Source organism: Saccostrea echinata, unplaced genomic scaffold (genome assembly GCF_033153115.1).
Source record: "Saccostrea echinata isolate AGI-Se365-2 ecotype Australia unplaced genomic scaffold, CSIRO_AGI_Sech_v1 ptg000081l, whole genome shotgun sequence".
NCBI classification, from domain to species: domain Eukaryota; kingdom Metazoa; phylum Mollusca; class Bivalvia; order Ostreida; family Ostreidae; genus Saccostrea; species Saccostrea echinata.
Genome location: NW_026889830.1, coordinates 111,816 through 128,644, shown reverse-complemented (window position 1 = coordinate 128,644; position 16,829 = coordinate 111,816). Strand labels below are relative to the sequence as shown.

The window sequence follows — 16,829 nt, the reverse complement described above, 5'->3', positions numbered from 1 at the left end:
GACCCCCTGTCCTGTATAATCTGTTTGAATTTTTGGCAGACATTCAATTATTGCACACAAAACAATAAATTCAAAGGAAAAAGAGATGAAAAACATTAAGTTTTCTTAACATTTTATAAATACCTTTTCTATTATCTCCACGTTTATTCAAAATCTATATGAATTGCTGTCTAAAACAGCTTGTATTTACTGCATTTTGGCCACCTAATCAAAAGTAGATACACTTTTTGGCGGCCATGTTGCTTACACATTGCTTGGCAACACGGTAGGTTTCGCTACTTTTAAAGAAAAAAAAAATGAATACATATACAGAAATTTAGCAAACGCTTTAATTCACAATGAAACAATAACAGGCAAAAAAAAATTGTAAAAAAAAAAAAAGAAGATATAATGTCTTCTCGCAGTAACGAGAACAAGTATATTTATTTTTAGATTTATTGACAAGGTGAAGGTCAATTGGATTCTTGACGAAGAGTGAGACGTACGGTGCAGTGAAAAGAAGTGAATAAAAGGTGAATTTTTTACATTTACTTTGGTAAAACAAATGTTTCCAGACTAAAAATATCAAAACTAAATTTATGATATTCATTTACATTAGAATTGTTTATAAAGTAGAGTTTATTGAAGAAAATTTTAATGCCGACCTGTCCCGGCCCAGACTAACGTTAGACCTTTGAGCAAGCCTGATGTTTATTCTGACTCATTTTTACTAAACAATCGCTTACTGAGTGAGATAATCTACTGTGTATTGTTGCTTCAGTATAGTATAGGAAAACGAGATTGTTTTGCTGTTTTCTGACAATTTATTTTTAGTTAAGTCATTAATTAGGAGGGCTTATTATTATTAATTATTTACATCATAGGACCTTAGATGCTTGTTTCATTCTCTCTCTCTCATTATGAAGAGGAGGAGGACCATGTATATATGTTACTACAAACTCAATCTTCTCTCTTTGATGTTTTGTACTCCTACAAAATAATGTACAGCTTATGTCAAGACCACAGACTTCCCAGTGTTTCCGCTGACTCTGAAAACTAAGGGTCATCATGACCTTTTGAACTTTTGGAAGTCAAAGAGAATTTTTGAGGGTCAAAATATATTCTTATTTTGCTTTCAGATGTTATACTAGGTATGATTCCTTTCATCATAATTTAATGTTTAAAAATATGAAAGTAAAAAATATAATTGAACTTGTTTTATTTACACATTCTACCAATTCCGCCATATTGGTTACAGTACGTCTTTCAAGAGGCAACATCTAAAAGTTCTTTGAACGTTTTGCAAAACTGTTCATTAATTATTTGAATTTCGCTGACCTTATTCTTACTATCTTCAGTCTTTTTTACAAAGCCAAAACTGAAATAAATATGCAGATGTCAGACATGATTTCTTTTAAATTCGGACTTCCAGTTTTGTTAAAAATTGGATAGATCATTTGAAAATTTAAATAGATTGTTGATATGCTAAAATTCTAGCTCGTAGGAGTTTACGTCTGTTTGAACGAGACTCACTCCAAGCACTGTCACTTGGAAATTAAAGCAACAGTTTATTCCTAGAATTTTTGAATGCAGATTATTAAACTGGTTCCATCCAGGCAACAACATGGAACTTTTTAATATTGGTTTCCGTATTTTTCTTGCATCATGATGACCCTTTGGGTGATGAATTAGGGGGTATAAGGTATTTTTTATGCATAAATTACGCAGAAATTTGCGTTAACAAAACACTGCCTACAGACTAAATTTAGAGGTTTTTATTTCAATACTGCATTATAATTATTTATTCAAGATTTTTTTCTAACCATTGGGAACTACAAATGTTTGTTTTTTTTTTTTATTTTTTACAAAGAGAAAAGAAAGATGTAGGTCCATATCCCCTCTAGTCTTAATGGTTGTACAGTGGATTCCAAAACTAAAATTCTTGCTTTGAATCAGAATGTGCTCCATTAAATACAATTTAATGATAAGTATGTCAGAAGAATCATCAATAAATGTTATTTTGATCTATTTTCCAACTCAACGTTTAATAATTATCAACACATAGTGAACTATTGATTACAATATGCATTGTTTCAAAAGTTTATTTAGCTTTTAAATGTATATAAATTTTTAGGGGAGGGGGTAATATAAAGAGAATCATAACTTCTACCATTCATAAACATTATGTAAAAATTTGCTGAATAAATATAAATAATAATAATCAGTCATACTAGGACATGAGTGTAATGATGCATTGGTATATATATAATGATAAATAAATTATGTAGACTTACCGAGATGAAGCAAAAGTTACGGCCCTTTAGCTATCCTGTAACATGTTTATAAACATATTAAATTCATCTTATCAGATAAGTATGTAGTAACACCAAAAGTGAAATTCTTCACTGTTTGTTCAGCTATTACTCACAAACAGGTGTAAACATTTATAGAAGTCAGTGGTATTAAAAGTGACCATAATATTTGTACAGGTCAGGACAGTGTGATTTACATGTGCACAGAACTTTAAGTGGAACGTAAAACTTCAACAGGCCTTAAAATCAGGTTAGTGGGTAGTGGTTACAAGCATTGTGTTCTGCATGTTTTTTTTTATTTTAACTCGAAAATATATATATATATATTAATTTTGAAAAAAAACAAGAGATATGATAAATTTATCACTTGTTTTATTCAACATAACCTGCATACAATACAGTGTAAAAGCTCTCTTCAAATTTCCTTCTGATGCAGTTGGGTAAATTAACTATAAATTTAGCAATGCGGAAAAAGTGTTTTTTGCACAATTTTAGGCTACATTTGTATTAACATGGAGTTGCTTGGTGATAAAATACATGTACATGCACACAACAGGCCTGCTAATATATTGGGTTTCACCAGATGGTTTGTGTTACATACAGCACAGTAAGATAACATCTAAGAGTTTCCAGCACTTAATTAGTTGTTTACATCATATGCAGCCTTTTGAGAGGTGCTATATACATGAATATACATGGTGTATGTAATACAAATATGAAGATTCATTGCCATTTCTGTATTAAGTATTTTTTTTATGGGATTTTATTAGAATTTCCTTGTTAAACACTAGATTTTTCTAAGTGAAAAGAGAGTAATCCACTTAATTAATCAATAATTTTTAATTATAATTACATATTTAACACTTTTACATATTTTTAGGAGACAAGGCTTTAATTTTGTAGACTTGCATTTGTAATATAAAAGGCTAAATATTAAACTCTTTAAAGTAAAATAAAATAGAAAATGCTTTTATTGATCAGAGTTGTAGAATTTTTTTTCTAAAATCACTGTCAGATAAGTTAGAAGTTCTATCAGACCAGATAAAATTATGTCAGACCAGATACATCATTACTGTGCATGAATCTTATTTATTTACAGAAAATAAAATTTCTAACAGTAAACTTCAACAAAATGCCTTTTCATTGTTTTCAACAGCATTCCATCTCAGAGAAACCTAAATAACGCGATTTATGTCTATGCTGTCATAAATTTAATCAAGCACCATCACTGCAAAGCCATATTTGTTTGTTTGTTTGTTTGTTTGTTTTTTTTTTGTTTTGTTTTGTTTTGTTTTTTTGCCTCTTACCTATGCATCTGGATCCTGATCTTTTAAAAATTTGCATCACACCATTTTTTTTTCCCAAACAACAGTCTGACATTTGGACCAATGTTTTTTTTTAATAAGCTATTCATCCAGACGATTTCTTACTGGCTTTGCCTACAGGACCAACAGTTTTTGACAACTGCTTATGATAACATTGAAATTTAAAGCATTTTTAGAACACAGATTAGTTTATAATTTCTTGATTTTTAAGGTAGCTAGCTCTTATTTTCAGAGATGGATTCAAAAGAGACAGATGGGAAAAATGCACAGGTTTTCATTGTAGATTTTATAGAGCAGTGCATTTACTTTGTAGATTTTAGAAAACAATTTATTATGTCAATGAATGGATAGAGATAAAAGAAAAGATTTGACTTAAAAACTTTGTCTAAAATTTTGAAAGACCACCTTTTACTCTCCTTTAATTATTAAAACTGAATGAAAAAGAAATGGTCATGTATGATAATCAATTGCTGTCATGTACTTTTTTGAAATTTGGAAATTCTCAGACAGAAGGACGACTTAGGACGTACAGCTGGACAGACAGACAGACAAGTAGCAAACAAAACAATTTATTTATGTTTGTTATGCTCAGACTAGAACATAAAGATGAAGAAAAAAAATGGTCACATTGACTTATCGTGTTCTATGTAAGATACGGAGAGTTTCACCAAAAACTGTCCACGAGTTATAGTCATGTATAAATTTACATAGTGCATTTAATTTATAGTACTTTTTATAATACATAATGATATATGTAGCTGAACATGAATACACATCCAGGAACAAAATCCTAAGCCTATGAATGTTAGCTTTTTTTATCCCAGCTATAAACACATGTTTGATGAGAATGTTATCTCACTACTATAGCTGTATATGTAGTACATATGTACTTAGAGAATTATAAATTAATGTTTGCTGATATTTGTAGAAAAAATAATAGGTTTTTAAAATCTAGAGAGAAATAACTGTTCCAGAATTTACGGAATATTCTAAGACTTGCTTATACATTGTTTTATATATTCTCTAGTGTGGCGCTGTATTCAAAGCATATTAACAAACACACATAAATTACTCCTTTATAACTACTTGTGAATAATAAACAGTTTTTGATCTTTTTAATCTGATGAGTCAGTTACTTATAACAGCCAAGATAAACAGGCTTTGTATCCACAGGTATTTAAACCCAAAATAGGAGCTTAAACCTATTGAACAGTTAAGTGAACATAGGTTTACTTTGAAAAATGGGGGCAGTCATTTTTAAAACTGGAGTAGGAATAATATTTCTTAAGCCTTTGTTAGCTAGATGATTACTCGCAGAATATTTTGAGTATAATGTATTTTTGTAGTAAGTTTGTCCGATTTTCATGTACATTATTTAAAAGGGATTTCTTTGTTTTATAGCAGAGATTTTAAAGGGATATACATATCACTAGCATATCATGCCCCAATTTTCCCCCTTTTGGAAAAAAAATCCCATTTTGAAGAGAAGACCTGTATAAATCTGAATATTTGCTTTTTATCAAATTAGTTAAATCACACTTAAACGATGAATCTAGGAAATCCATCATAGAATAATAACACTACACATTTTTTTAACTAGTTGGCATTGTATTAGTGGAATAGTTAAACTAAATATTTGTTGAATTCCCAATTAACAAGTTTAGAACATTTCAGTAAAGTTCTTGATCTAAACCACGGGTACTGGAAGTTAATGTAAATATTGAGGATGTGCATGTGTAAATTTTTATACATGCGCATCCTCAATATTTACATTAACTTCCATTACCTGTGATCTGAACACCATGTACTGGGTATTTATTAAATTGATTGAAGGTCGGCTGGGGTTTTTACTTTGAAAATAGAATAAATGGAATGAAGATGCAAAAAAAAAAAGATGAATTGAAATAGAATTATTTGTATTTTGGATATTGTACAAGAACACACCCTCAATGTTGGCCACATGTTGTGTGTTATCTATGGAGTCTGCCAGACATTCCTCTCTATAAATAGATCTAGCTGTATGTATTACAGGTCATCAGCTGGTTTATGGCGTATACATCAAACAGCTGCTGTATCATAGTTTACTTGCTCTGAATGAAGAAACCTGGTACTTACATTGTGCCATGATTTAATTAAAAGATTATAAGAGTTTAATCCCTTTTCTGTCTGTAAATATATTTCAGTTGTAGACATGATACTATATACAGTGTACTCATATTATTAGTATTGATGAATAAAGCAGTTAGGTATATCCAAGTGGTATATGTACTAAGACTAGTATTAAAGGTGTCATACATGTAATATGGAATAGAGTGTAGCTACTAGCATAAATTTACTATGAGATGTATATAGATACATGTATATCTAGATTATGAATTATATACTTTGAAAAGGGTAAAACTGATATTTAGCTGTGCATTAGACCAATTTATTAGATGTATGTACAGCCCAAACAGATATTATAATTTGTAATCATGAGTTAGTCATCCCAATGGTATGTGTATTTTAATGCCTTCAAGTGTCAATAATGTTCATCAGCAAGTTTGACAACTGTATATATGAATGAAAATTTAGATAAAGGGAAACTTAGATGCATCATACATACAGTTTTATTTAATGAACAGGTAGTTAATCGTTTTAAATATGGGTTAGCTATTTTATGCTACTATTCAATTGTTGAGAAAAATGAAAGTCTTAAAAAATGATTTTCATGGAATTTATTTCATTTCAAAACCGAATCTTAAAATATAAACTGAATACTTAAATAGTGTTGTATGTATTTCATAAATATTGTAAAATTTTATATTTCTTAATTCGGATCATGTCCATAGAGAAATGTACAAGACATATTTGAAAAACTATATTGAAATAAATCTAAGAATTATAGCAAATAATAATGAGTGGTTCTGTGACAATACACATCTAGTATATAGTAATTAAAACATGAAACTCATTGTCATCTGTACATTTATACAGAAATTTTGTGATTAATATGTTACTATGATAACTGTTGTATAATTGTAGTCAGCTGACAATATGGAGGTCCCCAGTCTGAAGCCCGTCCATGATGTCCCCGAAATTGACCTCGATGACATTGACAAACTCCTGGAATCCCTGTCCCCAGAGGAGCTGGAAGAGCTGAATGGGAACTTTGACCCAGATGTGAGTTTGTTAAGGTTGAATGGGAACTTTGATCCCAATGTGTCTGAGTTTGTTAAGATTAAATTGAATGGGAACTTAGACCCAGATGTGAGTTTTGTTAAGGTTGAATAGGAACTTTGATCCAGATGTGAGTTTGTTAAGGTTGAATGGGAACTTTGATCCAGATGTGAGTTTGTTAAGGTTGAATGGGAACTTTGATCCAAATGTGAGTTTGTTAAGTCTTAGATTAGATTGAATGGGAACTTTGACCCAGATGTGAGTTTGTTAAGGTTGAATGGGAACTTAAAATGATCCCCATGTGAGATAAATGTTAGGGTTGAATGGGAACTTTGACCTAGCTGTGAGTTTGTTAAGGAATTATTTTGAGACATCCAGGTGTAAATTGAATGATTATTACAGCATGGACTCTTAGTCTGGATTTAAGGGCATTAATTTCATAAATTGGGAGAGAGCTCTTTCCTTATCAGCTATCATCATCATTATGATCATCATCATAATAAACATCAGCTATCATCATGCAGAAAGTTAAACAATGATGAGGTTTAGGAATTCTGTACTTGTTTCATCAGTATTGTCACTATAGCACATGTATTAGTAAATGTAATAAAACAGAATAGATCAGTTATGAGAAGAAAAAAAATTAACTTCTGTAATTCAGTAAATATTTTCTAGCAAGGTAAATCTGTCAAAACATACCTTCTGTGCAGCAGAAAAAGGTATATTTTCTTTGTCTCAAACATAATGTTTACTATTCAAAAATATGCTATGTAATTTGTGCCCCTTTTTCACAGAATTCCTTACTTCCCCCTAGTCAGCGTATGAAGAACCAGACCTCTAAGGCACCGACTGGGCCGTTCCAGAGACAGAAACTGCTCCAGTTCCTGGAGAAGAAGGCTAAGGAAGAAAAAGACTGGGAACAAAATAAACCTTTTGTCAAGGAAATCAGAGGTCAGTATAGGTCAAAGGTTAAAAGGAGATCAGAGGTCAGTATAGTTCAAAGGTTAAAAAGGAGATCAGAGGTCAGTATAGGTCAAAAGTTAAAAGGGAGATCAGAGGTCAGTATAGGTAAAAGGTTAAAAAGGAAATCAGAGCTCAGTATAGGTGAAAGATTAAAAAGGAAATCAGAGGTCACTTTAGGTCAAAGGCTGAAGGTTGTTATAAATGATTTCGATATTTTTAGCGAAGATGTTGAGATCACTAAAATTGAATATTACTAGCAATTCATTCCACATCGGAGATTTCCGTTATCTTCTAGGCATCATCAAATGGCTAAATTTTTGCTCAAAATTCCACTTACACTCTATTTAATTTTAATATCTCAAACATTGAGATGTTTATTATTGGTGAATGTGTCATAGTGAATCAGTGATCCTGACCTTATCCAACATTACAATATTTACTTTAATAATAACACAAACAACTGGATGTCTTTGATATAGTTCCAACATATTCAAGATATCAAGGACCAACTACAGCTTAGAGAATTACTGTACATATTTGTATGGGTCAGATTTTTGTGGTTTGAGAGAAAAAAAAATACTGGTTCATCCCAATTTGAGAAAAAAAAAAAGAAGGTTTATGGGGATTTATTTTTGTGGATGAAGAAGTGTTAGTTATAAGGCATTTGAAATTGTACATATCGTTGAGGACACGAATTCGTGGGTTTCGTCATACCACAAAAACAATGAGAATTAACAATCCCCCCCTGAAAAGTAGTGATTTCACAGTATATGATATATTAATTACCCAGGAAAAATCTGGAAACCGAAGGAGGAACCCAAAACTAAGGAGGAGGAGAGCATTGATACAGAGTGGGACGACATCCTGACCCAGGCCTCAGAGGAGGAGCTGGTAGACCTCGCCGCGGTGCTGGGGTTCCACGGAATGCTGAACCAGACTCAGTACTATGCCGGACTGGAGAACACGAAGATTGACGGTGGCGGATTTCAGGGTAAACGACAGATTTTCTGGGTGTTTTGAATTTTTTTTTTTTTTTAAATGAGCCAGTCTAATTTTAAAGCTATGTTCCAAAATGTACAGATTTTAGCTAGAATTTCAGATTTTTGGTTTAATAGTGAAAATTCTTTCTACACTGGGTCAAACTATGAATGTGAATTTCTATTTAGTTTTTAGATGGCCTGAGTAAAGCCACTTGTCTTATAATAGTAAATAGATGCAGACTTGAAAACAGAAGTGTCTTTGCTCAAGATTAATTTAAATGTAGATTAAAGTGTTTAAGCTTGAAAATGAGTTTCTAGCAATTACTAAAGACAAAAAATAAAACCAACAAATAAAGTAAATTCTAGAAGACTACATCATATTACATACAGAGTGTTTCATGATATATGTTACATTTTTAAAGCTAAGTATTTTTTTTTACCTATGATCATATTTCTAATACAAACCATATATCATTTTAATCATGAAATACTGCATTTTTATTTTTGTTAAAAAATCAAATAACTCATAGTATCATAAAGTTTAATTGTGACATAAATGTCATAATTTTAATATTTTTCAAAGTAGATATAAATTGTCAACGTATTGCTGAATTGTAAAGCTGTTTTATCATTACAAAGTATGAAATTCATTTAGAAGTTGATGAAAGAAAATATTACAAAAGAAAAGAAACCATATAAGATGGTTATCAGAATGCTAGTAGTTTGTCAGGATAGAGACGGGATATACAACAAATTATGGCTGTTCAGTAGTGTTATTCAGATGTCTGTATATACGTGTTTTAGGAGTTGCCAAAGCCCAGGAGTTGATCAAGGTCCCAGACGAGCCTCCCAACACCACAGATGTGGAGGAGAGTCTACAGAAACTAAAGGACAACGACCCAAAACTGAAACACCTCAACCTCAACAATATCAAGGTCAGTAAAGACCTCATCCTTAACAATATTAAGGTCGGTAAACACCTAAACCTCAAAAATATCAAGGTCAGTCAACATCTCAACCTCAAATATCAAGGTCAGTCAACACCTCAACCTCAATTGTCCTCAAACATATTAAGGTCAGTCAACACCACAACCTCAACAGTATGAAGGTCAGTTAACCTCTCAACCTCAATAGTCCTCAAACGTATTAAGGTCAGTAAACACCACAACCTCAAATATCTAGGTAAGTACATACCTCAACCTTAACAATATCAAGGTCAGTAAACACCTCAACTTCAACAATATCAAGGTCAGTGAACTCAGTGTCAACAATATCATGGTCAGTTAACACCTCAAACTCAACAGTATCAAGGTCAGTTTCAAACACCTTAACAATATCAAGGTCAGTCTCTTATTCAGGTTAACACCTTAACGTCAATGTTATCAAGGTCAGTCTCATACATGTGTCATTGAATGTAAGGTTATCTGTAAATGCATTGAAATTAATATGTGTAATACAGTGAGACCTGTCTAATCCAACACTCCCTGCTACACAAATTTTTGATTTTATTCAAATCAGTGTATGGCATGTTGAGGGAACATTCATATCAACTTTGTTGACTGTTAATTTACATCAGTGTAAGATTATTCCTCAAAATAAGTAAATTCAGCTGGAATGTGCAAATGATTGTTAAAAAAAAAAAGAAAGAAAACAGTGTCATTCTTTCATAAGATTTGTAGCCGCTTGGTGAATTTTTGTACAATTGAGATTTTAAAAAATCAATGTGATTATTAAATTAAAGCATTTGTTTATTTAGAATATTTCGGTGGAGAGGTTGATAGAGATTTGTGATGCTCTGAAAACAAACACAGTCCTGGAAAATCTGGAGATGGCTAGTGTTAATATGACAGACAAAGTTGCCAAGGTAATATAAAATAAACTTTTCAGTAAACATTGCATTATAGAAATTACCAAACATGGAACCATTTTTCAAGATGCCTGATTTATCTATAAATGTGGCCAGGGGATGTTGATGTTGGGGATATTTTGAATGGATTTACAAATATAAGCATGCTTTGAGGATTCAAATGACATTATCATGGTAATAGCAATTTTTTCTTTTGAATTTGAATGCTAATTAAATAATTGTATATTCTAAGTGTGTGTTTATCTATTAAAATTTGAAAATTAAAAATTTTAGCATCTAAGTTTCATAAACACTTCAGAAGTATTATTGTCAAGCAAATGCTTGAATGATTACATCTAGAATGCTTTGTAATGGCAGCTTAGTTAAAGTAATTAAAGCTATTGATTTTTTTTTCTTTTGTTTTTTGTTTTTTTTTTGTTTTACTTTAATCACTTTATTCTGCATTGTCAAATCTGTGAATCTTAATTAGAAGGCCAAATTTTACTGACAAATGTCATCTGAAATACTGAAAAACAACAAAAGTGGTTAACAGGTCAAAGTTGCATGTGTTAGCTGAGTTTTCTTATCTTTCATTGCATGTTTTCAACACAACATTTAGATTGTGAATAATAAAGGACTATATTCGATAATGACCAATATACCAAAATATGCTTTTAAGAATATAGTTCTTTTAATTTCTAGTGTTAAATTGTTCTGCATTTTTCAGAAATTAGCAGAGGCCTTGTCAGAAAATAAAACCCTGAAAGTGTTAAATGTGGAGTCCAATTTCATTAGCGGGGAATCCATAGTAGAACTTATGAAAGCTATCAATAAGAACCAAACACTTCAGGAGCTTAGAGTAGCCAATCAGGTAAGAGAAAAACTCTAAACTACCAATCAGATTGTAGAAATTAAGCTTTCAATATAAAGAAAACATTTAAGGAGCTCTATAGAGCTATATATATATATAAGTAGCCAATCAGATAAAAGAACAGAAAGACTGATTGATATTATTTAACGCCGAGTCGGCAATATTTCAGCCATATATCGGCGGTCAACAGAGTCAATATAAGATGATTATGATATCAAAATAGAAAATCAGGTACAGGATGTTTCAGAAAACATGCAACCATTTTGATTGATTAAATTTTACTGGTGTTTCAATCAATACCATGCACCAACATATCAAATTAAAAGTCACAAGCTCAAGATTTATTCTAATGAAAATAAAGTTAATATGTCAAATAGATAATGAATTACAAAAGAAAAAAGAAACTTGTAAAGTTTCACTTGGTTACAAAATATGTCCTAAATGGCGTCATTTTTGCTGAATGAATAAATCTATCCGATGCAAGAAAGTTCTCATTACTATTGCAGAGAGTCTCTTGGTAATGAATCAGGTATCATTTTTCGCACCATTTTGAGTTCATTTGTTTTTGGGGGTGTATTTTAAAAACTTTGACCTTTAAATATCCCCACAGATAAAAGTCAAGGGGTGTTAAGTCAGGTGAGTGTGGAGACCAAATTTAACGGATTTGAAAGAGTTGAATGGTCCTCCAAACACTTGTTCTAACAAGTCCAAGGTTTAAGACTCAAAACATATTTCAGCATCTGATCTACACTTGACTTGCTCAATTTGTTCACAGACTCTGTTATTTTACAAAAGGATTTCATGTGAGTCTCTGGAACAATGCCTCTTTTGTAACATTCTAAATGTTTTCATGTGTTCTAATTGTCTTTTTCTTCAATTTTTTTCTTTAAATTTCTTTAATCATGCATTAACTCTTCCATTAGTTGCAAAATTTTACAGATTTATACAACTTCCACTTTATATTACTATTTATTTAGTAAGTTCTTTGCATTCTGTAAACGTTATTTTCCTTGTCCTAATCACAGGAACTAGTGACATGCTCTGATAAAGCAGTATCAGAACTCCTGATGATTGCTTTTTATTAAATTCCACATTAAGAATGAAATTATCTGTTTTTTCAGTGATGTCAAATATGATGTCATAATTAATTCAAATGGTAATTTTTTTTCTAAATTTTTGTTATTAATAAAAACTTTAACCTTTTTAGCATAATTTTATATAAAATGTCCGTATGTTCATGTTTGCATATGAATAAAGTGAGGAAAGTATATGGTTGCATGTTTTCTGAAACACCCTGTATTGGAGATATTTTAAAGACAAAACAAACAATACATAGATTGTTAGCACTCAGGAATTTAATGTGAATGCTTATTTTGAATCCAAAATTTGACTGTCTTTAGTTTAGTTAAAAAATTCTTTTCTTGAAGTCTTGGACTTCTTTTCCAGATCAGACGTGATAGACCAAGAAAGACAACTCTCATTTCTTTGAAAATGATTTGAAAGGCTATTTTTTTCCTCATCATGTTTTACATGTATGTGACACATATTGTGCATCATCTCCACTTTTTGATATTATTTTGTAGAAACCAGAGGTGCTGGGAAACAAGGTCGAGATGGCTCTAGTCAAACTAGTCGGTGAAAACAGTAACTTACTTAGGTTTGGAATTGCTTTAGAATTTCCTGATGCAAGAGTTCGAATCCATGAAAAACTCCAGGAGAACAACGATAATTGTAAGTAATTATGAAGATGTTTCCATAAAAGCTGAAAGAAAACTGATGCATATAGACATTATCTGAGATTATTCTTCAACTTGTGCTTCAAGATGCAATTTAAATACTATGATGCAATACCATTTATTTGAAGAAAAAAAAAGCTGTTTAAATACATGTACTGTAGACATACTTCTTTCTATGGGGTCATAATTCTGTGAAATTAGAATTTCTGTACATGGTTAGAAAAATACGCAGATTTCTTGGATAGTCATTGTGTCTTAAAGGAACTCAGAGTACACAGTGACAAAATTTTTGTGGAAAATTTCTTACTGCATACACAGTAAAAAGTAATCTCTGATGCAGAAAAAAGTATTTCTACAGTATATGAATAAATATTTTTATGCCCCCGGATCGAAAGATCCCAGGGGTATATTGTTTTTGTCCTGTCTGTCTGTTTGTCTGTTTATCTGTTTGTCTGTTTATCTGTTTGTCTGTTTGTCCGTTTGTCTGTTTGTCCGTTTGTCTGTCTGTCTGTTGTCAACTTTAACCTTGCCCATAACTTTTGATTGGTTGGAGCTATGACTTTCATATTTCACATGTATATTCCTTGTGACAAGGCCTTTCTTTGGGTACCATCATATTTGACCTTTTGACCTTGACCTTGGAGTTTGACTTACTTTTGCAAAATTTTATGAGACTTTAACCTTAGCCATAACTTCTGAACAGTTGGTGCTAGGGGTTTCAAACTTCACATGTGTATTCTTTGTGACAAGGCCTTCCTTTGGATACCAACAACTTTGACCTTTTGACCTTGACCTTGGAGTTTGACCTACTTTTGAAAAACTTTAACCTTGGCCATAACTTTTGTACAGTTGGTGCTTAGGGTTTCAAACTTCACATGTGTATTCCTTGTGACAAGACCTTCCTCTGGATATCAACCACTTTGACCCTTTGACCTTGACCTAGGAGTTTGACCTACTTTTGAAAAACTTTAACCTTGGCCATAACTTTTGAATGGTTGGAGCTAGGGCTTTCATACTTCACATATGTAATCCTTGCGACAAGACCTTCCTTTGGATACCAACCACCACTATGACCTTTTGACCTTGACCTTGGAGTTTGACCTACTTTTGAAAAACTTTAACCTTGGCCATAACTTTGGAATGGTTGATGCTAGGGCTTTCATACTTCACATATGTAATCCTTGTGACAAGACCTTCCTTTGGATACCAACCTAGTTGACCCTTTGACCTTGACCTAGGAGTTTGACCTACTTTTGAAAAACTTTAACCTTGGCCATAACTTTTGAATGGTTGGTGCTAGGGCTTTCATACTTCACACATGTAATCCTTGTGACAAGATCTTCCTTTGGATACTAACCACTTTGACCTTGACCTTGACGTTTGACTTTTATTCAAAAAACTTTAACCTTCGCCATAACTTCTGAACAGTTGTATCTAGGTCTTTCAAATTTCATAGGTGTATTCCTCGAGACAAGACCTTTCTTTGGGTGTCAACATTTCTTATCTTTTGGCCTGGATTTTGACTTGCATTTGAAGAAACTTTAACCTTCGCCATAAGCTGCCATACGGGGGCATCAGTGTTTCACAAACACATCTTGTTCTAAACTTGTTTTAATAGAAAATGTTTTAAGTGTTACTGACAAGATTTGATCTTTATTTTTCTTTTCAGTGAGAAAGAAGCGAGTTGGAAAGGATTAGTGATGTACAGACATTTTACAGATATTAGACTGACCTTATCTTGTTGCTTAGTTACCTGTCAAATGGTTTTCATGCCTTATTTCACAAAGGAAATGGAATGTTTATAATTCGTGCTTCCAGTACAAGCCAGTTTCTCTTGCAGCATCTAAGATGAAACCCGCAGAAGAGTGCGACTTGATTTCGGCTGGATAGAATGTGGAAAAAGAATCTCTGTAATGAACCATATTTTCTTACAAAAATGAGGAACAGGAAATTTTTGTTTATGTCTTGTGTTTAAGTTTTTGTATGTCATCAGAGCTGCTGCATTTATGAAGATTTTTTGATGTTTGTTTTGCAATAATCATTTAAATGAATATTTGTGATTTAAGTTTTGGTATCTGTAAAATTGACAAATAATGTAACAATCACGGTGGCATTTGTTTTAAAATATTTTACCTTTGTAATATTTAAATGTTATTGTCATTTTTCTGTACATTTTTATACTGCTTATAGTAGCTTTGTTATGAATGTTTTAGAAGTTTTACTTCAGTACTATAAAGTAAATGATGTCATTTAATGGATTTAGTGGGTCTCATTGTATCTTTGTGATATAGAATATAGATAAATAAATCTTATTGCCATATTGCGAGCAATTTAATGACAGCGGAAATATAAAATTTAACTCTCAATAATTATCATAATGAATATAAGTATTTTTGATGTTATGCATTTTAAAATTAATTTAAAGCTCTACATGATCATATATATATATATATGTTTGCATGGGCCTTTTTCAATACAGTATTTATTACCATGAATTCATTAATTTCCAAAGTGGATTAATTTTCATTTGTTTATGGGATACAAAGAGACATCCTTCACAAAATGATAAAATTTTAAACAAAAGTATTCATGTGTCTTCTTAAACCATGAAATAAAGTCCCCAGAAACCAAATGTTTTCCTTTTCCCACAAAAATTTGACTCCCTGAATATAATTGATTTTACAGTTCAATGTATTTTGATATGTCTTTCACTGTAAAAATTATTTTATTTTAATTAAGATGATTTGATTACATCAAAATACCCCCGTGTTATTGCACACTAATTTTTTTACGTACCGGTAAATGGAATTCTATGTCTAATGCATACACATGGGTTAGGAATTATGAGGTATTTTGTAATTCAGTTGACTGATGCTGATATTAGCCTGCACCTAAAAATAAAATTTAATTCAGCTATTTTATTTTGAAAATTTTACCTGGAATGTTACTTGCCCAAAAAAATATTGAATAATATTTATTGTATATGTAGCAGACATTGATTTTCTTTGGTTAATTCTGAATTTCCAAATACTGAAATAATTGTAAGTACTTTGTACTTGTGATTTTTATCACACTCCATGTTCTTGATAGTAAAGTTTGGATATGTCATTTGTATCATGACACTTAGTCTTACTTATGTCCTGAATCTTTTTGTATTGTAGGAGATACAGATGTCCTGAGTCCTGTAGAAGTCAATAGATGTGCAATAATAAAAAATTGAGACCTTTTTCTAATGTTGTTGTTGTTTTATAAAGAAATGCCATGGAATTTTTTAACCCCCTCTATCCCTCAGATTGTCAATCTGTCATTCTTTCACATTAAGTTTTCCAGATTTGTGTTTGCTTTTATTTCTGATGACTTACAGATCAGATTTGACTTAAAGTTAAACATCATTTGGTGTGAAAAAAGGACATTCAGCCAAATTTGTGTATGAAATTTATTAGGTAACTGACACTCCAATACTAATTTTTGCGACATTTTATTTTCCTTTTTTTGTGTATAATTCATGATAAATGGTAATATAGTAAAGGGTATTTCGATGGTTTTATATTGTGTACACGTACTTGCACCAAGTTTCTTTCTCAGATATAAACTTCATTCTTAAGGGCATGAGGTGACAGAAATGACATGCTAAATAAAACCATAATCCATAATTAGT

At 31.5% G+C, this 16,829-nt stretch overlaps 1 protein-coding gene across 4 annotated transcripts; it reads left to right on the top strand.

Annotated features, from left to right (window-relative positions):
- Window positions 1-466: 466 nt before the first annotated feature.
- Window positions 467-16,399, top strand: LOC133176709 (tropomodulin-1-like). Of its 4 annotated transcripts, XM_061311779.1 has the most exons (10): window positions 467-512; window positions 2,469-2,541; window positions 6,641-6,778; window positions 7,570-7,726; window positions 8,529-8,729; window positions 9,523-9,653; window positions 10,475-10,582; window positions 11,292-11,435; window positions 13,019-13,166; window positions 14,841-16,399. In XM_061311779.1, exons 3-10 carry the CDS (start codon window positions 6,653-6,655, stop codon window positions 14,867-14,869), a joined length of 1,044 nt encoding a protein of 347 aa, XP_061167763.1. In that variant the 5' UTR covers window positions 467-512; window positions 2,469-2,541; window positions 6,641-6,652; the 3' UTR covers window positions 14,870-16,399. The 4 variants fall into 4 exon arrangements, with proteins under 4 accessions (XP_061167763.1, XP_061167765.1, XP_061167762.1 ...); XM_061311781.1 differs by lacking the exon at window positions 2,469-2,541 and having other exon boundaries at window positions 494-512; XM_061311778.1 differs by lacking the exons at window positions 467-512; window positions 2,469-2,541 and adding an exon at window positions 3,840-3,886.
- The last annotated feature ends 430 nt before the right edge of the window (window positions 16,400-16,829 follow it).